The following is a 26176-nucleotide window of genomic DNA, read 5'->3' as shown; positions in this document are numbered from 1 at the left end:
AATTTAAGCGACCTCAGGAGTCTACTTAATGGTGACCTATTTATTGCCTTGAGCACTACAGCCCGTGCAGCTCATCACAGAAACATTAATTACATCTTGCCCTATCCTCCCAGACAACCTCATCCCTGTTCTGTGGCTGGAATCACCTCGGGGGAAGAGAAATCGCTCCCAAAGAGCTCCATGGGATGCCTTGATGATAAGTATTTATTCATAAGTTACATTTAAACATAAATAATTGAGCAATAAAGAGAATAGTCTGCTCTCAACAAAAATAAATAATACACAACATTGATAAAATCCAATCAGACAGAATGTTCTAACAAATACAGCAAAGTTCACAGATTGGGTTTGTGTGAAACAGCTGTACAGAACATTCCCAACATACCAAAGGAAAATAGTGCAGTATTATCTGTACATCCATCACTCCCTGGGCTCTGGGAGTTGGAGGTTTTTCTCACTCTCCTCATTCTTTTAAAAAATACTTTTCCAGTTTTCAAGTGGACAGACACACAGGGCTGGGCAGGGGCTGGGGCACAGAGAGGGCTCCACACCCTGCAGGGGCTGCAGCAGCAACCCGGAGCCCCCAGGAATTCCAGCTCCTTCACCTGTCAGGGGCTGGCGGGAGCAGAGCCTGGTCTGTGTCTGCAGGAGCCCTGACAGCTCTGCAGGGCAGGGAGGAGGAGGAGGAGTGTGCACGGAGGGACCTGGGCAGGCTGGGCACTGCCATCTGCTCTCCATAGCATGGGAATCCAGGGCCCTGCACAGCCCAGGGAGCAGGGGCCTGTCTGGGGGCTGAACCCGCTCACCTGAGCAGCACAGGGCAGGGCCTGGCAGCTGGGAGCGGCCACAGGGTCAGTTTGCAAAGCAGAACAAAGGCAGGTCTGTGTGGGCCATGAAGAATGAGCAGCGAGAGCCAGTCAGCCAAGGCCAGACTGGTGTTTTAGCTCATGAGCTCGTCACTGCTCCCATCAACTGTGGCATTTAGGTTAAGGCCATTCTCCCAGCCAGAAACCTTATCGGCTTTAATCACTGCTAAATACAAACCCAAATGTTTTAGCAACAGGAGCTCAGACACATTCTCTTCCATGTTCAAGGCAAGGACAGTGAGGCCAGGACCGTGCTCCTTCAAGGACCCCATCCAGTGCTTGCAACAGTGGGCCCAGCCTTGCCTCCATAGCAGCTTCTGGCAGAGCACACAAGGTGCATCCAAGCTTTACAGGTGCAGTAAGTCAAAACAGAAATGTTGCAGTTTGTCAAATCCCCCCTTTCAACATCGCAAAGATGTAGGCAGATGTCTTCTAGAGAGGGAAATAGAGAATGCAAAAAGATTTTGTCTAGAAATACAAAGTCAGTGTAACAAGGACTATCAAACACCAACCTCATCTGGTGAAGGGAAAGTTTGGGTTTTAAAAGTCTGTTACTATGTCCTCACTATTTATTACGTTACATGGAAGATGCAATTAAAACACCATTTGGAGTTACAGTGCAAGGAATGCTCCATCCAGTGGCTCACAGCGCGTCCCCAGGCACAGCCTGTCGGTGGTCACTTGTTCTCAATCAGTGTCTGCACTTTGTAGACAAGGTTTCTGGCTATCCTCAGGATCTCTGCAGCATCGTGGTGCTCGGCCATTTCTAAGAAACACAGACAAACATCTTAACTCCCAGCACCACCTTCCTGCCCTGGCACTGATATGCATGTAGCATTAGCAATAATTAATTACTGTAACAAGCAGCAATCCCAGAACATTCCAGAGGGTTGGTTTTAGAGGAGAATTAAAGACAGAAGAAGTGGATTAATCCCTTGTGCTGCAGGACCTGGCATTGAGACTCAGAGCTTAAAATGATCATGGGTTTGTCACAACAAGAACTGCACCAGACAGTCTCGGGAAGGGAGAAGGAGCAAAGTCTCATTACTATTTATCAAAACGGCTCTTACCATTAAAAAACTTGATAATATCAGTGAAGTCCATGTTGTTATCACGGATAATCTCTCGATAAACTTCCACAAGTGCTAAGGCAATGAAAAGGACAAAATGTTCTGAAGAGATGTGCTTTGCTGCCCAAATAACTTCCCACACTGTAAATACATCCTCGTACAACAATTCTGAATGGGAATAAACATTACAAGAGCATCTGATTATTCAACTGACCATGTCCCTCCTCTCTCACCAATGTCTACAGGCCTCACCCAGACATGAACAGCCCCTGGAGACTCCTCCTTTCCCTCTCCCCCTCTCTCCTTCAGCCAGCTCCTGTCCCTTGTGCACGTAGGGCACAGAGCTGGCCTAAAGAACAATTACCACAATTAGCGTGGAGGGTGGTGCAGAGCCCAGCTCAGGAAGGAACCCGAACCACGGGGACCATGTGGGAGCAGCACAGGAGGCCTGGCTGCTCTGCAGGGCTCCGTGACAGGCTGCAGGTGTGCCCAGGTGTGCCTGGCTTTGCAGTGGGCCTGTCAGCCCCAACACTCTGTGGAGTGTGCTTGTGCAAGGATCCTGGGACCAGGGCTGCTCCCACACCAGACAAGGCCCCTCACCCCAAGCACAGCAGCTCCTGAGCTATTGCTGAGCTGCTCCTTGTCACCACAAGGATGAGACAGGAGGTATCAAAGCTCACAGACAAGTGGGATCACCTTTTTGAGCAAACAGGCATTTGAACTGGGCAGGAACTTGGCTTCAATCACATCATCAGGAATTTGCAACTCCCCTTTCTAAACCTGGACTTGTTCCAGTTTGTTCTAGTGCTGTTTCATCTCAGAGCTGCATTACCTTTCCTGGCTACAAACTCTCCAGTGATCCCAGCTGCCCCTCACCATCCTGACAGACACTCACACCAGAACACAGAGCTGCTACAGTTCTACACAACCCTAAACGACAGGTACAGAACATTATTACCTCTTTTAAAGTCAAGCAGGAACCAGCGATAGCAGAAGTAAAAATGAGTGTAATCTCCATTCTGGTGCATCAATTCAAAAAGCTCTGAGTCCAGAATCTAGAATGGAAAACATCAGCTGTCAGGATGTGGTCTGAAAGCAGCCAAGGTCAGAGGTGCTCCTCATCCCATGGCCAGAGCAGCTGCTGAGCACAGGAACAGCCCTTTGCTGTGTGTGCCAGTGCTGGGACTGGGGGCCCTGGCTCAGTGCTGAGCTGAGGAGTCACAGCTCATCTTCGCCATGACTTTAAAGGGCCAAGGAACAAGGTGAAGATCCTGCTGATTTCCAACAAGTGGCAAATGTCCATCTCCACCTCCACCCCTGCTCTCGGGCTGTAACTCCACAAATGCACTCACAACTCCTCCTCCCCAGCTCTGAGGTCACACCTGAGCCCCACTCCTTGGAGCTCTTGCCCTTCACTGTGGCATCAGGTGAGTGCTGAGCCTCTGGCACAGCCTTGTTTCCTTCAGATGCCCTCAGACCAGACTCACCTGGATGAGGGACCGCATGTTGGCAAAGTGTGTGTCCATAGCACCTCCGTTGGGGAAGTTCTGGCTCATCCTCTTCATCAAGTGGCTGAAGCAGCTGTAGGCCAGCTGATCTGCAGGGACAAGGCAGACACTCAGTGCTGGCAATTGTGGCACTTCTTGAACCAAAACAACAGAACTGCAGGGCTTGGGAAAAACAGGGTCTTCCCCTTTGCTGTTCTCTGAATCTCAGGATTTAGATGAAAGAGAGGTTGGTTCCTGACTCTGGACCATTTTTACTAGTTATGTTTCAAAGATTCCAGCCTGCAGTTGACTTTTCAGCATCAGCAACTCCCAGAACACAGTAATTTTACTAACTTTGGTAAAATTTAATCTGGAAGTCAGTGAGTGACAGGGCAGCCCCGAGACACTAATGTTGGCCATTTCAACAGCCACGGGTGGAGAAAACACAAATCAGGAGTTGTAGGTTTGATTTTGCTGGTGACCCAGCCCTGGCTAATGCAGACAACTCCTTCTGAAACAGCATTTCTAAGGAAAGGCCTCACTAAGGATACCAGCATGTCCCAAAGGAAAACCCTTCCTACCATTGTCAAGAATAACCATCAAAGGAGCCAGGAGGTCACACATGCCTTGGACATAACCAACTTCTAGGTGCTCCCAGACATAGCTGTGGAAAGAAGAAATCCTTGTATTGAAGGCTGGTTCCATATGTGAGATCAAATCCTAAACAGCTGCTGCAGGTGTGAGTCTCAGAACCTTCTGACTCTTCCCAGAGTATTCACAGCCCTTTACTCTTTGCTGCCTGGATAAAGTAGCCCTCTGAGCATGGAGGTATCATCTTGATCAGGAGAAACACAGACCTCGGAGTACATTCAGACAACAGTTCTCTAAAGTAGGGTCTGTCACTTGAGAAATCTTCTCAAACCTGCATTCCAAACTTGGACCCATACTCTAACCTGACATCCTTCTGGCAAGTCGTTTTAAAGTCATTAGTGAGAATTCTTATTGACTGTTATTTGCATATTATTACAGTTTATAGATTAGCTTATGGATTGTGACAGAAGTTGTGTTTACAAGCTCATTACCTGCACATGACATTTCGGAGCTTCTCCAGGTTCTCAGCAGTAAAATACCAATAATTCCGGTCACATCTCTGGACATCTTTATCAATTCTGTGCAAATTTAAGGCAACAGTGTCCAATAACTCTATCTAGAACAGAGAAGTTTTAGTTAGATCTGCCAAGTTTACAGTATTCCCAGGACTCTGTGCAAATTTGCTCTGAGAATCACCAAACCAGAAACAGTACAATTATACTCTGAGCAGATGAGGACATCGAAATACTCAATTACTGTCAAAAATGCCAGGTAAAACACATTTGTTTTCACTGGGAAATGTGCCAAACCTGTCTTATTTCCAAATGGCTATTTCCAGCTAAATAACTTCAGCAGAGAGAAGCAAAAACTATGCTGCTGGGTGACAGCAAGAGTAACAGAGGTGGTGGCATCTTGAATCTAGATTTAGGCTGTGGTTCAGATGGAGGTTTTAGCTTGATTTAAATAACATTAGAATCTTACAAGCAGTACATTGTCCACACCCCCAGGCACTGGAAAGTTCTAACTGCTACAGATGTACCACACTGATTGTCTTGTCCTCCTACTTAAAAAAACACCCAAATATTTCCACTCTAGCTCAAAATCCAGATGAAAAGATTTGGATGGAAAAATCCTCAGTTCTCATCCCACCCGGTGTAGTTCTAGTTTGGGACTCTCTCTCAGTAAATCCCATCAGAAAAGTACCATTGTTTGCTCAAGAGCAATGCTGTGCAGAGAGATGAAGGTGCTTCACCGTGACCTACTGTGTAGGATGCGGCACAGACCGAGGCGACGTCCAGCAGGTAGTGCTGGGAGCCGAGCTGGGAGCCCGGCTGCTCCTCTGGGACGGAGTCCTGCGGCTGCAGCAGCCCCGCCCGGGCCCTGTGCCCCGCCCGGGCCCCCTCGGCGCTGCCCTCCTCCTCGGGCCCGTCCTCGAAGGAGCCGCCCTGGCCGTCGTCGATGCTGGACAGGGCGCCCGAGGCCACCGAGTAGTTGCGGGACGAGGGCAGCCCCGAGTCGGGCGAGTCGAACTCGGCGGCCGCGGGCGGCGCCGTCAGCGTGGGCTCCTCCTGCCCCCTGGGCTCCTGCTCCACTGGGTCCGTTTCATCCACAGAAATGAACACCTGCAAAACCAGACACGCACCTCAACAGCAGCCGTCGTTTGCTCCGTGCTGGCTCCGACTAAAGGAGCTACAAGGAGGAGATCTGCAGAGCTGCTCCTCTGCTGAGAGGAGATCTGCCCTCCTAGGTGAACCTTAGAGCCCCTTAGGCACGTCCTGCTTAGCAACAGCTCTAGACTATCCAAAATTCAGACCTGCTCCTCACTCTAACGTGGGCACACCACAGCTCCAGTCTCTGCCCAGGATTCAGGAGCTGTTCTGACCTCCACCTCTGCAAATGCTGAGCACTGCCCACCCCAGAGGGTGAGTGGGCAGGCAGTACCTACATCGTTGCTGATGGTGGAGTCCCTGTGGATGAGCCGCTGGACGTGGCTGTCAATGCTGCTGCCCGATGAGAACTTGGCCAGCGTGGCTGAGTGCGACTCCTTCTCCCGCTGCTTCACTATGACCTCGCAGGCCTTCCACTCAGCCATCACCTTCTGGTACCTCAGAGCAATGTCTGCGTCCACCTGCAGACAGACACACGTCCTGAGACACCGCCCCCCTTGCCAGAAGGCACTGACACCAGGAGGAAACAGGAGGGGCAGCTCTAAGGCAGCTGCAGGGTCTCAGCCTGAAAGCCCAAAGGGTGCTGAGGCCCTCCTGCTGCAGCAGCACGTCCCTGTGACTGGAGAGGAGTACTCAGGTGTTGGGCATTAATAACACTGTAGGCACCAGAAAGGGTCTGTATAAGCAGGTGTATACACTATCAACAGCACTGAGCTACTGTGACAGTGACCCAGGACAAAACAGAAGATGTCATGTGAAACCTCACACAGATGCAGTCTATGGAGAAAGCACTGCCTCCACCTGCATCATCCCTAATTCTATCACACCTCCTTCCAACTCCTCTGGTCCACCTCTAACGTAGCCCTTGTGAAGAATTCCAGGTCACAGGTTCATAGACACCAGCCCGTACAGTCAGACCCCAGGAGAAACTCTGGATCCCAGCTCCCACAGCCCCGTCCTGTGGCTGCACTTGCATGGCCAAATCCATCCACACTGGGCACCACAGGAATAAACCAGGTCTTTGTCATTGCTGGCTTTCTCTTTTGAAAGACTGCCACAGAAACCCCCTTGAGCTGTTAAGGGACATGTAGCAATTTTACTGCTCTGTCACTTGTCAGGAGCTGAAGAGAAAGCAGAATTGTGAGCTGGCTGAGCTGCTACCCAAGTGTTGCTGCTGAGAGCTGCAGGCTCTTTGTCACTTGAGGTAGCTGTCGAGTCATAAATCATAAAATACAGCAGTTGGTGGAGGGCTGGAGGACAGCCACATCTGGGAGTGCAAAAATACCATCAGAAGACAAAGATGATAAATCACCTGCAATGACTTCAGTTTAGGACACAATAAGTTTTCTGTACGTGCAGGTGTTGTGACTTTTCATGTCTCTCATTTAACAGACTCCTACATTCAGTGTAAACTAGGTCTCCAACAACCCATTCCTTTGAGGAGACAGCTATCTCTCATGTTTACTACTGGTGTTGAGTAGCTCCTTACAATTCCAAGTAAGTTTGGAGTACCCCTGGGTTAGTAGGGTACAAACTCAGGGAGAAAAATCTTCTGTAGGAGCCTGTGTTCTGCAGATCAGATATTTTCTGTCTTGTAACATCTCTGTATGAAATTACTGTAATTCCTATCATACAGACTCCAGTATTTATCTCTTCTTGCCAAATCTCTTATGTTCTAGCTGTACAAATGCACGAGCCTATGGAGATGGGGCTAGCATCCATGAGAGATGGCTTCACATCTCCCACTCAAAACTAAACATCTGGGTCCTCTTGTTCATTTCTAGACATACCTTTTATTTCTACACATGGATCATAAATCTGATAGTTCATATACTTGTGGAGATCAGAGACAGCAAAATGCAGTCTATGCAAGAAACCTCCAATATCCTTGCCTTTCTTGAAAATCTGAGATTAAAAAAAGAATGGAGCAGTGCTCAGTAGAACATTCCTGATGTACACACTACAGCCAGAAAATCTATAATAAACATCTACTAAGATGACTGGATTCAGGGGGGACAGTCTGGACTGTGACCCGGTTTGAACAGTGAAGGGCTCTGTTTCTCCATCTCTGAACTGATGGAGAACTGATTATTGTGAGTAAAACAACTCAAATTGCCAGAGCAATGTTGGTTTAGTTTAGGTTTAGCCCCCTTCGTAAGACACAGATTTGTCCATGGCAAGGCTCGAGGTCAGGCTGTCCTGCTCTGCAGGTGCTCACAGGGATATAAATGACCCCTTGGCATGTAAAGTAATTGGGAGTTAGCAAATACCAAATGTTTTGATATATAAACCCCTCCTTATCAATTTAATCCAGAACAGAATCAGCTACTGCATGAGTGCTACCTCCCTGGTAATAACACTAACTGAAAAGCAGATTAATGTGTTAATTATATTCCAGGCCAAACCTCATTACTGTTCCATCCAGTTCAGCCAATCTTTGGGTGATGTCACAAAAGCAATGTTTTACCACCACACAGTAACTCCAGAGGGTCCATCTGGCTGTTCCCAGCTCCAGAAAAGGCCCATGCATGCAGATGCAGCACCATGGAGAAAAGGTAGTTATTTCAAGGAGCAGTCTGAAGTATAATTCAGCTAACACACCATATAAAACAGGGGTGAGTAAAATTCCCATCCAAATGTCAATGTCTCCCCATTGTATAAGTGACAAATTTGTGCACACAGGGTGTGCTCAGGGCACGTGCATGCCACAGACAGAGCTGAATGCAGGTTCCCTGACTTCAAGAAAGAGAGAACTCTCATTTAGTGGCATTCAGACATTAAAACACAGTATGAAAACCCTTCTGCTAGCATGTGCTACTAATGTTTTCAGTGGTGTTTTTCCCTTGGGAATATCACACACTAATAAAGACCAACAGTTGCTATTCAGAAAACAAAACCTACTCTGCAAATGGAACTCAGATTGCACAGAAGCTATGGCTTACCTGGTCCATCTCCTTCTTGGCCATGCCAAATTTGTAGTGACCTAACAAGAATGGCCACACTTCCTTCCGAATCTCATGCTGGACCCCACCATAATAGACTCTTCTTAGTAATTCCAGTTCCTTGTAGTTCTACAGTGGCCAGGAGAAAGAGGTGTTGAAGGCAATACATAGTATTTAACCCAGGTACACTCAGATACACTTCACACTGAGTACAGAGACAGTGAAATACATGCAGGACACTAAATAAATGCTGCAGCTTGAGCCTTTAGGACCTTAGCTGAAATCCAGCCTAATACAGGCTGTCATGCCTTCCATAAAAATAATCTAAATTTGAATAGATGAGTTGCTTTGATAATAATTTATATCTTTGGCATCATCAGAGAAGCAAAGAAGAGACTGTAAGAACTGACTCTCTCACGAGTTGAGAAGTGACCCTGGGGTCGAACACCTCCAGTATTTCGTGGGGCCCGTGCATGCACACTGGGGATGTCACTGACCTTCCTGTCCTTCTGGTACTTGCTCCAGAGCTCCTTGGTGAGGCCGGCGGCGGCGCAGGCGGGGCGGTCGGGGGGCACGATGCTGTGGTTCACCAGCGCCGACAGGTGCGTGCGCACCGTGGACAGGTGCCGGCAGTGCGCCAGCCCTGGGGACACGAGGGACAGCTCAGCCAGGGGCACCCAGGGACTGCCCTGAGCTCCTCTGCACCTGCCACAGTGAGCGGGTACAGCAGAGCCAGAGGCTGAACGGATCGACACACAGCAGCAACATCCACGTCGTGCGTTACGCTGCCGTGTAAAACCGTGTTCTGTCCTCACTGGGCATCATTCCTCACACTGCCAGCAGCAAAACCCACAAATACTGAAACCCTGCCACTGCAGCTACATCCACCCTACCGCCCTGAATTTAGGGTCACACTGCTTTCTAAGCCAAACATCCCGTGTTGTTTAGATAAACATATGGATACCACATGGGCCAGATATAAGAAGCTGCACTTACATCCATAAAAGGCTCTGGAAATGATCTGCCTCTTCATGCTTTCACACAACATCTTTAGGGGAGTTCTGTGGAGAGGCACCAACAGGATAAGAGCGGGTGGTGAAGACAGAGAGCATAAAGAATTCCATGCTGATCCCTGAGTCCTACACAGAGCAATTTTTTCTCTGCACCAAGATTTATTTAGTTAAAGGACACAGTAATAACAAACTCCACTTATTAAAGCATATCCCCCCACAACGTTTTGGCCCCAGAGAGATTTCCCCCTGGCACACATAGCCACAATTGCTGCAGGTGCACTGTAGAGGTCTGTGTCAAATGAAACTGTTGCCCTTCATTCAGTTGTGAATGACTTGTTAAAGATAACATTCCCAGAGCTGAAGTATTTTACACTAGACAGAAGAACTAGATGAAATTTTTCTATCAAAATGTGACTTGAGCACAGTTTAATAGGTTAGTCCTAATAAACTAAATTTCTTGCTGCCTAACTTCATCTTTTTATATTAGAAACTACTTGAAAATTGTTACCCTTGTCTTGAGTGCTGCAACCACTCAAGCGTTCCTGCTTTTACCCGTGGCGTGCACACAGTGCCCAGGTGAGCTCTGCACAGCCTGCTCACCTGTCGTGGATGCAGGTGCAGCAGCTGGGAATGTCGTAGGGAGAGCTGCCCATGGAACAGGAGATACAGGAGGAGCCCTGGCTGCAGTGCTCCAGCTGCCACGACAGCAGGTTTGCCCCAAAGCCTTGCATCTCTATCATCTCACTGGTGTCTGTGGAAAAACCAGACAGGACACAAGGACATCAGCCTCTTCCATTCTCTCCCTCTCCTCCTTCTGTGCATCCTGATGGTTCATGCTTCACTCCTCAACAGGCTCTGAGCCTCGGTTCCAGAAACAGGAGAGCAGCATCCTCAGAATCACTGCTCTGCACCTGCAGCATGCTGTGCAGGGTCCCTTCACCATTTGCCCCTCTCTTGCCCATGCACATCCCAGTTCACCTTTCAAGAGAATAGAGAAAAGGGTGCTGCAGTAACAACTAAACTGGTTCTTGTGTAATATTATGGAACTCTTATTTATGGCCAGAAGAGATAGTCTAGCCCAACCTCCTATTTAATTCAGGTCTCAGAATTTCATTTTGCAGTTCCTGGAATCAGCCATAAAACTGCTGGTCCAGCCAGAGTGAAAGCTGGAGCATGAAAGAAATTAAGGCAGACTGAGTCAGTTACTTTCAGAAGATGCTTCTTTCCCCTCAGAACCAGGTTCTAAAACACAGCACAGAAGGACAGTTCCAGTCCTGCCAATATCCACACTATATTTATAAAAGGATACTCTCTACAGGAGTATGTGATCCAACTGTACAATGCAGCTTCCTGAGTTATCCCTGCTCTACCAAATCTATTTGCTTTTTTAACCAGCTTCAGAAAGGCAACTCAGAAAATCAGCAGCTCCCTTCAGAGAGCTTGGCTTCAGCTCTTCAGCCTTCCCAGCTGGCATTTGAACTTGTGGGGTTTTTGGTTTATAATAAATAACTGGCCTTTCAGCTCACCCATGATTAAAATTAAGGCAAATACAATAATGTATGTCATAAAGTATGCCACTAAATTAACATTTACAAGCAAAATCCAGTCCCCTGGGCCGTGCTTTTAAGACAGATATTTGTTGAGTGGTGGGGAGGGGCAATTCCAAATCATCTCATGCATTTTAAATCAAGATAGCACAAAGCATTTTAGGAGTGCCTATTAGAAAGTGGGCAGAGGTGAGGGAGGAGTGGAGTCAACCCATTTGTTAACAGAAAAAGCACAGGCTCATGCGGAAGCAGTCATGTGTGTTTTATTTCACAAAACAAAGTGTGATGCAAAAATGCTCTTCACCTTAATTCTTCAGGAAGGAGCTGAACGACCCAGTCTTTATTGCAGCTTCTTATTGGGTTCAAATAAAAACCACTGGATAAACATTTTTAGATCATTAGTTTTTGCCTCTCCTCTGTAGACAGGAAAATTGGGTTTTTAATTTCTAATTTTTTATTCTGTTTATTAGAGAAACAAGGAAAGAACCCCACAGAACCTAAAGATTCAGATGAAAGGTACCTGAATTAGTGAAGAATTAGAGTGAACAGCATCTTTTATTTAATTGTAGTGGTGTTATCTGTAAATTCAGCTACATGCAAAAGTCGAGCATGTTGCAAAATGTCAAAGCAGATGGCTGGCAAACCTGCTACAACAGTGTTGTCATTATGGGATGGGGCTGCTGGAGAGACAGCAGCCCAGACAGGCACATCCCTCACTCTACCATCCCCTTCAAGATTAAATAGCCAAAAGCAGACACCTGACAGCCATTCTAGTGGGATAACTTACATGTTCTATCAACTGACTAAAAACTAAGTTGTGTTCCTTATGGTTAATGTGTATGTGGCAGTTAAATGTCTTCCTTCCCATTTTTGCCCATATCCAGGCACAATCAGTTGGGACACACTGAAACTTCCTAAAACAGAGTCTTTTTTCAAGGGCAACACTATTTTTGGAACTTCTTTCCATCCATGTCTTCCAAGAACTCTTTATTAACTTGGGCTGGGCTTTATCAATTTCCAGGGGCTGCTCCCTTGGGATAAGTGTGTGGGCAGCCTAGAAGAATTGAGGCTCTCCTTGAACACCTGTTCATACCCTGTCTAACCCAGAACTTTAGCACTGTTTGGCATCCGGTAGTTTAGCACAGAGCTAAACTACCGGATGCCAAATGCACACACATCTTGAGAATACCAACTTAAATAATATGAAGAAACAGATGACAAATTTGTGGAGGGGTGGTGGAGCTCACAGCTGGTCCTCTGAAGCCCACCTAGCCTATGGTGGAAGTGGAATGCATGCACTGAGCCCTGACAGGCACTGCATCTCCACACAGCCTTCTCTGCACACTCTGCTCCCTCAGCTGTGAGATCACAAGCTGTCACACTCCCTTCTCCTTCCCTGAGAACCTGCTCTGGTGTCCAGCCTGTATGGAGGTGGGGCAGGAAGCCCCCTGGCAGAGGAGGTTTGCTGCTCAGCAGCACACACATCCAGGGGCAGGGAAGATGGGAAGATGCTGTTCCCAGTCCCCACAGGCTGTGAGCCCACTCCCAGCCTCTCTGCACATCTCGTGGTGTGAGTGCAATGTCCTTCCCTGCAATAATGCCAACACTGTTGTATGCATCAGTGGAAGGAGCTGCAAGAGAGCTCTGGGACACAGGGGGAGGAGGATAAAAACCTTTCATCCTATTAGGAGCTGTGAGGTTCCGAGAGCAGATCATTGATAGCATTGCGTGTAGCTTATCTTCCTCCTCCTCATCATCGTCAACAGAGGTAGAGCGGCTGGCAGCTAAGTGGTGGTAGTTAATAGTTACTGCTCAAAGAAAATAGTGAAAGAGGAGCATAAGAAGAAAGAACTCAGTGCTGTGGGAAAGCTCAAAAGGACATGGTCAGCAAAGACAACGGACCTGAATCCTGCCCTCTGCTCGAGGGCACAGCTCTTGTAAATGGCTGTGAAAACTGAGTTTCTTACAGAAACAAAGCATGCTCCACCAAACCAGGCCAGCCTTTGAGTGTGCACAGGCTGTGAGAGCACACGTGGCACATCATGGCAAGGGACAAGGATCCCAGTGCCAGCCTGCAGCAGCTGAGTATGCTTTTGAGCAAAGCTCCACAGGAATTCTAGGCTCCAGCTAGCTTCTGTCCTTCCCTGTGCCCTAGCAGTGCTGTGGCCCCTTCTCTGAAGCCTGTGCCAGATGCACGTGGACAGCAAAGGTCAGTCCCAGCTGTGTGTGGCTCTGCAGACAGGCAGAGCCCCTGCTGGCCCAGCACCTGCAGCCCCAGGCCCTGCAGCCCTCCCCCCAGCAGGCACAGGCACCAGGTGCTCTGCTGGTGTGTGCCACACTCACCTGTGCCAGCCCAGGAGCCCTGACAAAGCCCAGCACTGAGGCCCAGGCCCAGGAGGCTGCAGAGGAGACTTTCTCAGCTTTCTCAGCTGCACTAAGTCCCAGTGTGAGCAGTAACTCCAAATTCCCTGTAAACTTTAGGGTCTGATCTTCCCAGGAAGTTCTTGCTTCTTTGCCAGGGGAATAAAACTGAATGTGCTGCTTGAGAACTAGCTCAAATGCCTTCTTGCATGTAAGGAATTTGTATTCACTTCAGACATGAGGTGGTTTGGTGCTTGGGAATTCATTGAGTTTCCTTGGAAGAGCCTTTATCCATTGTTCAGTTTGTGCTTCCAAGCCAGGAAAACTTAGCCCAGGCAGTTCTTGGGGTACTTTTAAGGGTTTATGGTTGAGGGTTTTTTTCCTAATAATAACATTATGAGCAAGCATTGTGGGCAGTAAAAATATCCTCACTTCAGGAGCAAAACTGCTCTTGGCTAGTCAAGCAATTTTTTTTGTTTCAGTCTCAGTTTGCAAGCCCAGGGGAGTATTTTGAAAACTTGCTCTGTAAAACACAGAGTAAATACAAGATTCCCCTCCTCAACTCCATTTCCACTAAGATAGCAATTCTCACTGAATTAAGGGAACCTAAGTTGTACCTGTTGATCACAATTAAGTCTCAGTTAAATTTATCAGAGGTTTGGTTTTTTTACCCCCTTACAAAAATGTGGCTTGTCACCTGCAGGATATTACTTCAAGATTTTCTCAGATGCCTGATTTGGTTTTTCCTTTGTTTTTTTTCCAAACAAAGCAGAACTGTTTGGAAACTTACTGTTATCGTGCTTGTGTCCAGGATAAATAATTCTGAAGACATAATCTGTGGATGTGTCCTCAGCTGGCATCTCCTCCAGGTCCACTGATTTGTTGCTGTTCCGCTTTCGAAGCTTTGGAAACACCTTGCCCTAGAGAAAAGAATAATTCCATACATTCAGCTGTGAGTGACTAACAGAGTGCAACAAACTAAGTACTACAGTCCTTTGGCATCTTAAATCTCCAAACTTTCAATGTTGGGAGGAGGCGAGGGAGAAAACAGTGGAGTCATATACAGGTGGTGGTTTAGGGGTACTTAATACTACTTTTCTGTGTGCTGTAAACCAGCCTTTTCTTGTAATCTATGGGAGCTGGGCACCCCAAGCCTCTGGCAGCAGCTCTGTCCAGTCCATCTGAATCTCACTTCTATTGTGTGGGTTTGTATCTTGATGCAACAGCAGATTCCAGCTCATTGCTCAATGGGGTAATGAAGGTGTGAACAATTTCTACAGACCACGTGTATAAGAAGCAGACTGGACTAAATGGCGTTGTGTCCTGCTTTACCACAAAGCAGCTTGAAGTCAGTGCCTGGCCCTGAGGAGCAGAGACACCAACAGCAGCCTCACCCAAGAGCCCAGCAGAAGCACAGTACCTTGCCCTGCTGGGACCAGAGCGGGGGCTCCAGCTGGCCCCGGGGCAGCAGCCCGTTCTCCAGGCAGGACAGGAAGGCCAGCAGGTGCCCTCCCTGCGGGAAGTGCAGCGGGGGCCTCTGGGTCCCATCCTGGCTCACCAGCACCAACGTCCATCTGCTTTCTGCTGCAAGGAGGACAAGGGGAGTCCACACTGTTACATCACAGCCTCAGTTTGCTGCTCTTACCTTCTAAGCAAATTTTATTTGGGATCATCTCTAAGTAGATAAATAAACCTTTGTGAGGTACAGTGTGATCTAAGGCTGATATCAGCCCTTTAGTCCTAAAGAAACTCAGGATACATGCAAACTATGAAAGCCTCATACAGTTGTCATCCTCTATCAGCTGGGACTGGAGATTTTACACTCATTCCCACATGGCCAGAACTAGTCAGAGATGTTCCTGACACTGAGGGAGGAAAAGCAATCATTCAAGTGGCTCTCCTGTTTATGTATTTTTAAGGAATATGCTTAAGGGTTATGCTTACGTTGCTGGTGGCAGTGGATGCAGACGATCTGGCTCAGTGGCACAATCAATGCGTAGTCCCAGTAAACACTAAAAAGGAAGGAAAATGCAGGAAACATTGTTTTTTCCATATTCAGGAATGCTTGCAGTTAGCAAGCACCTGAAGAAAGCACCTGACAGAAAGAACTCTGCTAAGTTAATAACTGCTTATTAAATTTGGTCAGTGAAAGTAAATTATTGGTCAAGTAAAGGGCAAAGGAAAGCTAGTTTCTCCACACTGGATATTCTGGTACTAGGTTTGTACAACCTCTGCTTCCCTCTTCCCCTCCCCTTCCTCTTTCCTGGTGTCCCCCAGCAGGTTACACAGTTCTTCCCATCTTTCCTGAATGCAATGAGTACCTTTTCTCCAGTTCTGAATCTCCAAGGGTTCCATTCATCAGCTGGTTTGGAGTCCATTTCAATGTCAAACTATCTGCTGATTGATGAAGGGAGAGATATCCAGGAATTGCCTCCAAGTCATCTTTCTGTTCACAGAAGCAACAAACAGACAACCCAGGTGACTCAAGTGCACAAAATATCTGCATGAAATATATGCTCCAGTCTTTCTATGCCATGCAAGTTCCATAGCTGCAGTATCTGGGAAGTGTGGAGGGAAACCCTAGCAGCAGAAGTATTGCTATACAATATTGCTATAGCAAGAGGGGAAAAACCACGGCACAGTCAGCTGGTTTATGAAATACAGTCCAGTATGTTTGCTCCTGCCTACAGCCCAGTGCTCACTGACAGTGGCCAGGCAGTGAAAGCATTTGTGATGTGTCAAATGTACCCCAGCCCAGGAGAGGCGAGCAGAAGGCAGCTCTGTGCTAACAGAACACAACGAGCCCTTGCCAGGTCGGAGCTCTAGCCCAGCTCCAGCCCTCCTGCCCCGGTGCCTGCCCCAAGTGCTGCCACACTCACCGGCTGCACCAGGACGTTGTTCTTGCCATAGAGAAGGTGGGTCCTGGAGTTCTGGTGCAGGGACTCCACGTACTCCCGTGCCGAGGCAGCAAAGCGATCTTCCGACGTGCTGCCGCTGGAGTGGCGCTTGCGGATCTGCATACACAGCGGGCGGGTCAGCCGGGGCACAGGCAGCAGGGCAACTCCTGTGCAGCCAGGGCTTGGCACAGAAACTCAGCCCTGACCATGGCACCTCAGAGTTTCTTGTGAACTACCTGGTCAGACCACAACTGTCAAATGCCACAGAACTTAGTGCTGGGTCCCAGACTTTTCTACGTACAGATAAAGAGGGCACTGTGGCCCAAATGGAGTTCTAATCTGTGATAAAGCTCCGTTACAGAAGAAAGGCTGTTCCAAGTCCAGGTCCCTCCCTCAGGGGGCTGTTCTATTCCCAGCCCGTGCCCAGCCAGGGACAGGCACAGAGTTAATACCTACTCCCAGGGCCGGGCGCTTGGAGGGCGAGTCCTGGCGGCCGTGCGCGCCGTGGATGCGGTGCCGCTGCACCAGCTCGTCAGCCGACGGGTCGGTCCAGTAGTGGTCCGCTGTCTTTAGCTTGGTGTACTCCAGAGCACACGGTCCAACTAGGAAAAGAGACCAAAGGAGTGTGTCTCTGAGCTGTTCAGAGACACACTCACTGCTGTCCTGCTGGCTGAGCACCAAAGGTGAGATTTCCTTCTCAAGCCAAGTGAATAACAATGGTCACTGATCCCAGAGGATCAGCCCATAATGCAGACAATATAATAATGTATCACTCCTATTATCCAGGGCTGTGTAAGAGTATTCCTGTAGGAAACAGTGCCCTGCCACAGCAGCATTAGCAGTTACAAACTGCCAGCATTTAGTAAAAATCCATTCCCATTCTGCTTTCTAACTCCACCAGATGATCAATCTCTTCTGGTCTTGTAAGGAAGGAAACATCGTCACTGTTGCTCTGTTATAAATAGTTAACTACATACAAGATACAAAATTCACCTGTTGTAACACTGTTATAACACAAAATGCTTTAAGAAACAATTTACTTTCTTCAGCATAAAAAGTAACTTTGCAAGAACTCACCTAGCAGAGAAGCCAGTATTGGGCCACAAACAGGATCTGCCAGTAAAGCTTCCTTTTCATAGTATTTACTACAAATAAAAGATCAGAACAGTAGTTGGTATGAACCATTTCAAAGCTTGGGTGTAGCTACAGGTCTAACACAATGGGCCTCTTGATATGCTCATTCTGTCTCATCTATTTTCCAGCTGAGCTCGGAGAGGCAGGAGCTTGCCTTGTGCTCAGTGTGTTTACCCAGTATATTTGATTTGGGGCTTTGGGCAGAATTGCAATATGGGAACAAACAATAGTTCTCTGCAAGCAATTTTGCCCATTTTCCACAGAGACAAAACAATCCACACATTCTTAAACATGTCTTCCATCTGTGAGGAATCATCTTGAAACACTGTGAAGAACTATGAACTACTGCATTGCTCTTGCAGTGACCCCCAAGTCTTGCCATTGCAGCAGGCAAAGCTGCCTCCCAAAACCACACAGACGAAAAATCCAAACACCCACAGCTCTGGAATGCCACTGTCCTGTGTGGTCTGTTCACTAGATGGGGCTCCAACTCTAAAGCACCTGCTCCTCCTCCAGGACAGAACAGCTGAAGGATGTGAGCATGGAGCATTTGAGCAGTAATGACACAAAAATGCATGGTAACAAGCCTTATGAAAAGGTTTGTTTTATTCACCAAGTCAGGTTCTCAAAATCACACACCTGCAATGAAGGACCTGATCCTAACTCATCTGAAGGGATGGGAAAGGCAGTGAGGTGATGGAACAACTGAGAACAAACTCCCCTGATGTGTCTCCTGTGGATTATGTGGAAAACAAATTAAAACCCCTTGTACCCATGTATCTGCAGACACTGAGGCAGTGGACTAAAATGCTTTCATTAACTGTGTCTCTGGGACATGGCCAACCCTCCCTCTGTCTCTTCCGCACACAGCTCATAAAATCCAAGCTGGCATTACATATCCCAGAGCAACAGTTTGCTTGAACAGCACAAAGACCTTTCTTCCATTCTCTTGCTTTTAGTGGCAAGATACATCATGAAAGCAAAGCTGATGACAAGGAAAACAGTAACACAAACTTGGAAAATACTGTGAAAATAAGCTGCTTTGCCCTTAGCTCTCATCCTTGTTCAGACCCATTGGCCTTGGATGAACAAGAATGTGTTGCAAGTGCAGAATGACAAGAGCATCCTGCCAGCAAACTTCCCTTGTGGGACCACACCAAGCTTTAGGGTCCCTTCCTTTCTCTTTTTATGGGAGACTGTCCTCAGTGTGCCCCATTAAGTCTTCTGTATCATGCCCATTACAATATGGGCACCTGATATACTTGAAGTTACATTTGTAGCTGATTTCTGGAAAGCTGAATGCCTCTTAATATTTTTTTGTAAGTCTGAAACACTGTCAGTGATGAAAAGCTAAAGTACAATTTTTCTAAATGCCTATGTAACTGGTTTCATCTTACCAGAAGCCTGCATCACAGGGGTTTGCCAAAGACTTTTGATGAAATCCCTTGCTGCAGACACCTAAATGCATCAATCCAACAAAGCCCTGTGCTTCTGCTGCTTTCCTTACCTGCAGTTATCAACAATGTACTGCACTATCTTGTCCAGCACCTTCTCAATCAAGGCTGTCCGAACCCAGATGTGCTTGATGGCCTGAGGTGTCAGGACAGGTGTTTTGCTCGTGGTTGATCCCTGCCTTTTGAGGGGTTCCTGCCCATTTGGCTGATTTTTCCTGCAAAAGGTGATAAAATAAAAGTAGTCAGAATTTGCACAGCTGCATCATCCAGTGAAAGCCATCCTCCTGCATCAGGTAACACAGCGCAGCTGCAGGAGAAAGGAGCTGCAAAGCACAGGGGCACCTGCCTTGGCTCTGCACACACTGCCCCGGGCTGAGGGGAACAGGAACCCCCTCAATGTCTTTTCCAAAAACCTCCCCCTTCAAATAGAAGAAGATTCCATTTTGCCTCAATGAGGAAAGGAAACCCTGACATCTTCAGGTGCTTTGCCAGCACTTGGGTTCCCTTTCAGGAAACTGTTCAGTTACACAGAGTCAATACAATTTGTTTGGGTGAGATCTGTAATTGCCCCCTGCACTGACAGGGTCCCAAGTCCTGCAGCAGGCCATGACAGCACCCCATCAGAACAATTTGGGTGTTTAGCTGCATCCCAAACAGGGCTTTTCTTAAGCCACAGCCTCGGGAGCAGTTAGGCTGTTACAGCCCTTCTGTCTCATTTCACACATCCAGCAGAGCAAGTCCACCCCCTGCAGTATTTCCCAATAGTATCTTTTCTGTGTGTATTTTCTACAGCACTTAAATTTTGTGGCTGTTAATAGCTGTAAAACACACAAAATTTGTCCAAGAGAAACCACAGAATTTAAGTTCATTGCTCCTCTCTGTCAGAGGATACAGCCAAAGTTCTCTTGTGGTTAGAAGGGTGTTTGTGTGGGCTCTTAACCAGGAGAGAGGCTGGTGAATTTTCAGTAGAAAGCATCCTTCTTCTCAACATTTAAAAAACTAATCTTAATAAAATCCCTGTCTGTATCAGTAGGCCCAACTAAAAATATATCAAAAATAGGTACATATCTGTCAAAAACTACATAACAAAGTCTGATAATTATAAGTCTAATAAAGATAAATGTCAGAAAATTACACAGAAATATAAGTGCTAATTTAAATAATTGTCAGTAATGAAAGACAAGCTCTCTCACAAAGCCCTTCTTTACAGGAAATTGATCAGAAGCTAAAAGTTCCTACAGTGTGCAAAGAGCTCTCAGGGCACAGCAGTGCCTACAAACAGAATTAAAAATGCTCCTGTCCTGAGCTTATAGGACAAGACACTCATGCACTGTGATTTCATCTACAGAACCACATGGAAAATTTTAACTTTGCTACTCACCACCAGCAAGAAGTCTAAGACTTTCAGTAACCTTGACTCCAGGATTCTGTTGTGCTTAAGTCCAGTCTGTACTGAACAGCTTTCCTATACCATCACTCTTTGTATCCATTAATTTAACTGTTTCTGCTATGATACCTAGAAATTTGCTCCTGGTTTGGCAGGAGCATGCCAAAACAGCTTTTCCAGTATGTCTGTTCTTGAGTTCCTCCTTCCACCCCCTCCCTTCTTCCCACCAACAGTCCAAGCTGGTCCACCATCCCCAGACTGTGAGCCCTCTCTGCAATCACCAGTAATTAGTCACTTCTGCTGCTGCGTGTGGGCTGAATGTGCTCCTCTGCTGCACTGAGAGGCAAAATGAATCCCCAAAGCCTCAGTTCCCCACGTCTGTCCCTTTGCTCATGCCAGCTTGATCAAACACCAACACCTACAGGTGCTGACAGGACAAAGCTGCATCACCTGGGCCAAGCCCCTGTGCACTCACGGGCAGCCTGTGTCAGCACCTGCACACACACCTGCATTGGCTGATAAACAGAGCCCAACCTCACCTGCTCTCCACCTGCTGCTGCAGCTCCTGCACCTTCCTGCACACGTCCCCAGCTATGGCACAGGTCTTGCCCACCTTGGTGAAGAGCGCGGCCACCTTGTCGGAGCGCAGGAAGCCGGCAGCCCTGCGCTTCAGCATGTGCAGCAGGCACGCCTCCACCACACCTGTGGAACGGGACACAGCGTTATCCTCAGCTGCCTCCTGCCTTCTCCTGGGCCAGCCAGCCTGCTCACGGCCCCTGGGCAGGGCTGTGTCAACGGGGGGGGGGGGACAGACAGACAGACAGACAGACAGAAACCCAGATGATGTCAGCATGTGTATAATCTGCTACCACAAGCACCTTGTAAAGTACAGGTAATGGCAGTATTTAATAAACTGGAATCAGCCCGTGGTCTGACAGGAACAGGAGCCCAGTGCTGATGCCATCTCTGAGTGGAGCCAGGCTGGTTCATTCCCTGCCAGGGGAAGGAGCATCCGTGCAGGAATGCCCATGGCACTGATGCCATCTCTGAGTGGAACCAGGCTGGTTCATTCCCTGCCAGGGGAAGGAGCATCCGTGCAGGAATGCCCATGGCACTGATGCCATCTCTGAGTGGAACCAGGCTGGTTCATTCCCTGGCAGAGGAAGGAGCATCCGTGCAGGAACGCCCGCGGCGTTGCGGGGGACAGCAGCGATGACAACACGGCCAAGTTCTGCACAGCACGGTCCAGCTCCTGTCTAGCAACCATCACAACAGCTCTTAACCCAGCAACTGTTGTGCTCTGTCTTTCAATTAGAATGAAAGAAAAAAGAAAAGCAGCTTTCCAGATGCCTGGAGCAATGCAGCAATTTGATTCCAAATCTTAGATGAAGCAACCTGCCTTTAAAAATAACTGCAAAGAAGTGCATTGCTGTTGCTTAGGAAACAGACTCTCTTCCCACCTTCACTGCTTTTTTTTTATTTCTTTAAAACAATAAAATATTAATGAAACAAATTTAGTGAAAAGCACAGCAGGCACAGCTTTAATTATTAATAAATGCTGCAGCTGCCACTGAGGGCAATTTCCCCAGTGACTGTCCCTAGAGTCCCAATATTTAACTATTCCATTGTGACATTTCTCATCACAAGAACTTGGGTAAGATCAGTCCCCAGCTGCCTATAATGCACACATAGGGGTCATCTGCAAGGGGCAAGACATTGAAATTTCCGCTGGATTGCCTCAAAATGTATTTTCCACGGGACAAGAGATTAACACGTGTCCAGTTCTATGTGTAAGGAGCCCTTGGATTGAGGGGCAGGTTACAGCCCAGCCTGTGTGACCCTCAGGTCACTTCATTCTCCTACACTTCAACCCCAGAGAGAGACTAACAGCACTCTTCTCTCCAGGCTCCTTTCTACAAGAATTACTCCAGAACAGCTGGAATACATTCACATCTGACTTGATCTGAATGTGCTTGCAAATGCACTGCAGCTTTTACCCAGTTAGACTAGAAAACAGGCAAGCAGGGCAGTACACCTTGAGCCACAGGTGCCGTCCCATTGCAGCCCAGGGGACCGTGTGGGTGCCACCCTGGAGGCACAGGGCAGCACAAGAGCAGCAGGGATCCCTCCCAGCCAGCAGCAGAATGGCACAGCACTGCAGGGAGGGAGCAGCTCCTGGCAGAGCCCCCAGGGCTTCCCTTTGGCTGCGTGTCCAAGGCAGGCACTGATCTCACTGCACCTTGCCAGCATCGCCCACGGCCAGGCTGAGTCACAGAGGAAACCTCACACATCCTGAACAAACTGGCACAGGAGCCCCTCACGCTGCAGAACCTTCCCAAAGACACGAGGGGACCTTGGCCGTGGTGCTTTTTGATAAACCCAAACCAGGTGATCCCCAGGAGTCACAAACTGCACAGCTCACACTGCTGCCTAAAGAGACAACACAAACTATTTCAGGGGTGGTAGTACAAGAACCTTTGGGACAGGGAAATGGGGTTATTTATTCATTTCTGGGAAAATGAACCATTTCTCCCTTTTTGGAATCTGACACTCTAAGAAGACCTAAAAATAGATAATTCAGCTGTTCCTGGAGAAACTGCTGACATCAGAAGGGCATCACTGGGTGGTTTTGTGTGCACACAGGTAGTCTGTGTGAATGTACACATGCCTTTGCCTACAGACATGTGTGCACACAGGTAAGTAACTACTGCACAGCCCAGGGTGATACCCAGCCTGCCTACTGTCACTGTACCTACAACAAACACATACAAAAACCCACCAGACAAAAAGGCAGCAACTCATCACACACACAGTGGAAAAGCAGCTCTGCACTGGGAATAAATCAGCACAGCTCAGGTAATTCTCTTGTATGGTTCAGCTGACAGCAGCCATCTAGAAATTCATTAACTCCAGACAGTTTTGAGGAACATTCTCTGCAGTATTCACTGCTGAATTTAATTAAGTGCAGATATATTATTGATTTACAGTTCAAATAATCACAGTGCCCACCAGGCTTCAGGAAATGTCACCTTTTTATGACTTCACCACAGCTACTTCTTCCAGGGTCAGGTGAACAGGTTTGGTTTTGTCCTTTTTTGGCTCTATGAAAATTCTGATATGACTTAATGGACTGTGAAATGAAAGTTCTGGGGCTGGAAGGGTGGTGAGCAGAGAAAAGAAAGCCTGTGGAAGGATTATTTATGGGGTGTACTTAGCAGATGAGATTTTCCTTAGACAGGAAGAAATACTGCAGCTAAATACCTTGTTTTCATGGAAACTGTGCACGGGGAATTGAATTCATGAGGCTGAAGAAATTAAAAACAAGTGAAAAGAGTAGGATGATAAAGAAGCCATCAGATGCTCATGATCTCCAGCTGCTATTGCTTTATCCTAGTCACAGATCTGCCCAGTTTGAAGCCAGTTCAGCCTGCTGTGTCATTGGGAGATGCTGGTCCCTGAGTGCAAAGGGCTGCAGAGGAACACCCAAACCTGCTCCTGTGCCCCTGCACTCAACCTGCTTCTGTGGGCTGTGCCACAGAACATCCCATGTTCAGTAACTCCCTAGAAAATAATAATTTAAAAAGTATCTAAATGGACAATTCCCAGTTCTAAAGTGGCTGGGAAACTTTGGGGCTGAAATTTGGTGACTGCTCCTCTTTAAAACCGTGATCATTAAGCTTCAAGGATCTCAGCAACCTCCAGAAAACAGAAGTGTTTTCATTAAACACGTTAAGGGCAAATCAAAAGTACTGAAGTTTCTCTAAATATTGAAAATTATCCAATTTGATGACCCAGGATCAAAGCAAAATGTTTAGCAGAGTTCTCTAAAAAGCACAAGAGATTTTATTTCACTTCTCAAGCTAAAAACACATCCAGTTCAAAAAACAGTTTCATTTCACATCAGAGCTAATATTCACTCTGTTTTTTTTCCTCCCCACCACAGCACACCACTCATTAATTCAAGCATCATCTTTGGAGCACAATCAAAAACCTTCTAAATGTGCATGAAAAAATATTTGCTTCCCCCCAATTATGATCATCTCTGGTACACTCTCTGGGCTAATGTGTTTATCAAGTGAGGTAGAATCTCTGTAAACTATTTTTTAAGCATTATTCATCATTGAAAATGTTTGTTTCCCAAATAGGAGCAGTAATACAGGGAGACTTGTGTTTTGTTTGTGAGTGATCTGCATTTCCACAGCAGATAATCTTCATTTTTTTAAAATATCAATGTCAAGGGTAGAAAGCCAAAAGAATTAAGATGATAAACTGTCAGGTTGGGCAGTGGTTATTTACATCTGTTTCTACAGAAGTTGCATTTCTGTGAACTAAGGAAAAAAGAAAGAAAACTGAATTCTTTGTTTTCTGTCAAATCTGAATATGGTGCTATTTAGAAGCCTCAAGGCAATCAGCTAAAAATCCCAAAGCATAAGGTATCTCTTCCTAATGGGGTTGGTTTTCAGAAGAATTGGAATGCTGTCACTCCAGCTGAAAATGATGGGAACAAAATTGTGTTATCTTTCAAAGACAATTAACTTTGCAAAATGGGATAACAAGTCATCCTGAGGAAGGAATTAACCCTGGGTGATTAGCAGTGGGCCTGTAAAGCAGCCCTGCTGGGCACTCCTGCAGCTCAGACTCAACCATCCCAGATGACCCTGGGTACCTGCTCTCCAGGTGTCACCAGCCACATTCATGTTCCAAGGACTCCTGGTTTTCCACTGCCAGCGTGGATGGGGACTGACCCATGACCTCAGCTGAAGTTCTTTGTGCTCCTACAGACGTGCAAGGCCCTACAATTTCACACCTTACCAGATCTCAACTACTCCAGAAAATGCAGCCACACAAGGGCTCTGCTACTGCCTCCCCCTGCAGAGTGAATGGAGTGCTCATCTGCTGGAAGTAACTGCTGAACTGTTCCACACAAAGTCCAATCTTAGTGTTTTGCACATTCATTAACGACAATCCTGTCATACACTGGATTGCTCTGAACTGTGAAGAGGACCCAAGAGCCACTCTGATTCTCAGAACACACCAGTCCTTCTGCTGTGAACAGATACTCAGTGACACAGACCTATTTCAAATAACAATAACTACTTATTTTTGAAGAAGGAAGCATCTTACAGGGATGATTATCCAAGTGTAGATGCCCCAGGGCTCTGTGGAAGGAAGCTGCAAGGATGGATTCGGGGCCCACACATCAGATCTGGAGTGTGAATTACAGCCTGAAGCACAGACATCTCAGGAGCACTTGTGGGTGACAGCTCTCCTTGCTCTGTTTCTGAGAACAATAAATGCTCACGCAGTCCTGATGTACACAGACACTGCAGGAGAGCAGAAGCACCAGCATAAGACACACATGCCAGCTCAGGAGTGCTTCACAAAAGCAGCCATGGAGTCAGGCCACAGCCTGGCACAGCCTGGCACAAGTCAAGGCTGTGTTTGAGTCTCTGAGTGAAGGAAACGCAGGAAGCTGAAAGAGCTGCTGTACAACTTACAGGAGCACCCAGGAGAGACTGTGTGAGAGAAGGTAGCCCCATAGCACTCCCCTACCATAGCACTCCCCTACCACCTGGCACATCCTGCTTCTACACCTGAGGTCACCACACAGAAGGACGGACCCTGCAGAGCTGGCCAAGGGCACTCACAGCACTGCATGGCTACTGCAGGGATCTGTTTGTGCATGGACCTCCTCAGCCACCATGTCCAGAACCACCAAAGGCTCACAGGCTGCTCAGCTTTCAGACAAGACTGGACTGG

General features: G+C 47.4%; 1 protein-coding gene across 7 annotated transcripts in view; it reads right to left on the bottom strand.

Moving 5' to 3' along the window:
• Nucleotides 1–192: 192 nt before the first annotated feature.
• SGSM2 (small G protein signaling modulator 2) overlaps nucleotides 193–26176 on the bottom strand; it is a 36759-nt gene continuing 10775 nt past the window's right edge. Inside the window, exons 3-24 of one of the 7 annotated variants that reach the window (XM_058817665.1) lie at nucleotides 20956–21118; nucleotides 19083–19244; nucleotides 17519–17586; nucleotides 16898–17043; nucleotides 16424–16558; nucleotides 15866–15990; nucleotides 15489–15556; nucleotides 14965–15128; nucleotides 14335–14464; nucleotides 12857–12991; nucleotides 10237–10387; nucleotides 9620–9684; nucleotides 9121–9266; nucleotides 8624–8752; nucleotides 5960–6142; nucleotides 5277–5636; nucleotides 4506–4630; nucleotides 4005–4087; nucleotides 3424–3533; nucleotides 2895–2991; nucleotides 1937–2104; nucleotides 193–1632 (exon numbers count right to left, since the gene is read on the bottom strand). In XM_058817665.1, the coding sequence (XP_058673648.1) occupies nucleotides 1544–1632; nucleotides 1937–2104; nucleotides 2895–2991; nucleotides 3424–3533; nucleotides 4005–4087; nucleotides 4506–4630; nucleotides 5277–5636; nucleotides 5960–6142; nucleotides 8624–8752; nucleotides 9121–9266; nucleotides 9620–9684; nucleotides 10237–10387; nucleotides 12857–12991; nucleotides 14335–14464; nucleotides 14965–15128; nucleotides 15489–15556; nucleotides 15866–15990; nucleotides 16424–16558; nucleotides 16898–17043; nucleotides 17519–17586; nucleotides 19083–19244; nucleotides 20956–21118 (3002 nt within the window). In that variant the 3' untranslated portion in view covers nucleotides 193–1543. Of the gene's footprint in view, nucleotides 1633–1936; nucleotides 2105–2894; nucleotides 2992–3423; nucleotides 3534–4004; nucleotides 4088–4505; nucleotides 4631–5276; nucleotides 5637–5959; nucleotides 6143–8623; nucleotides 8753–9120; nucleotides 9267–9619; nucleotides 9685–10236; nucleotides 10388–12856; nucleotides 12992–14334; nucleotides 14465–14964; nucleotides 15129–15488; nucleotides 15557–15865; nucleotides 15991–16423; nucleotides 16559–16897; nucleotides 17044–17518; nucleotides 17587–19082; nucleotides 19245–20955; nucleotides 21119–26176 lie in introns of those variants that run through there. The other 6 variants (XM_058817668.1, XM_058817666.1, XR_009275543.1 and 3 more) reach the window with 6 other exon arrangements.

This window comes from Ammospiza caudacuta, chromosome 20, assembly GCF_027887145.1.
Source record: "Ammospiza caudacuta isolate bAmmCau1 chromosome 20, bAmmCau1.pri, whole genome shotgun sequence".
NCBI lineage: Eukaryota > Metazoa > Chordata > Aves > Passeriformes > Passerellidae > Ammospiza > Ammospiza caudacuta.
Note: the sequence above shows the minus strand (reverse complement) of the source record. Positions and strands in the feature narration are given on the sequence as shown.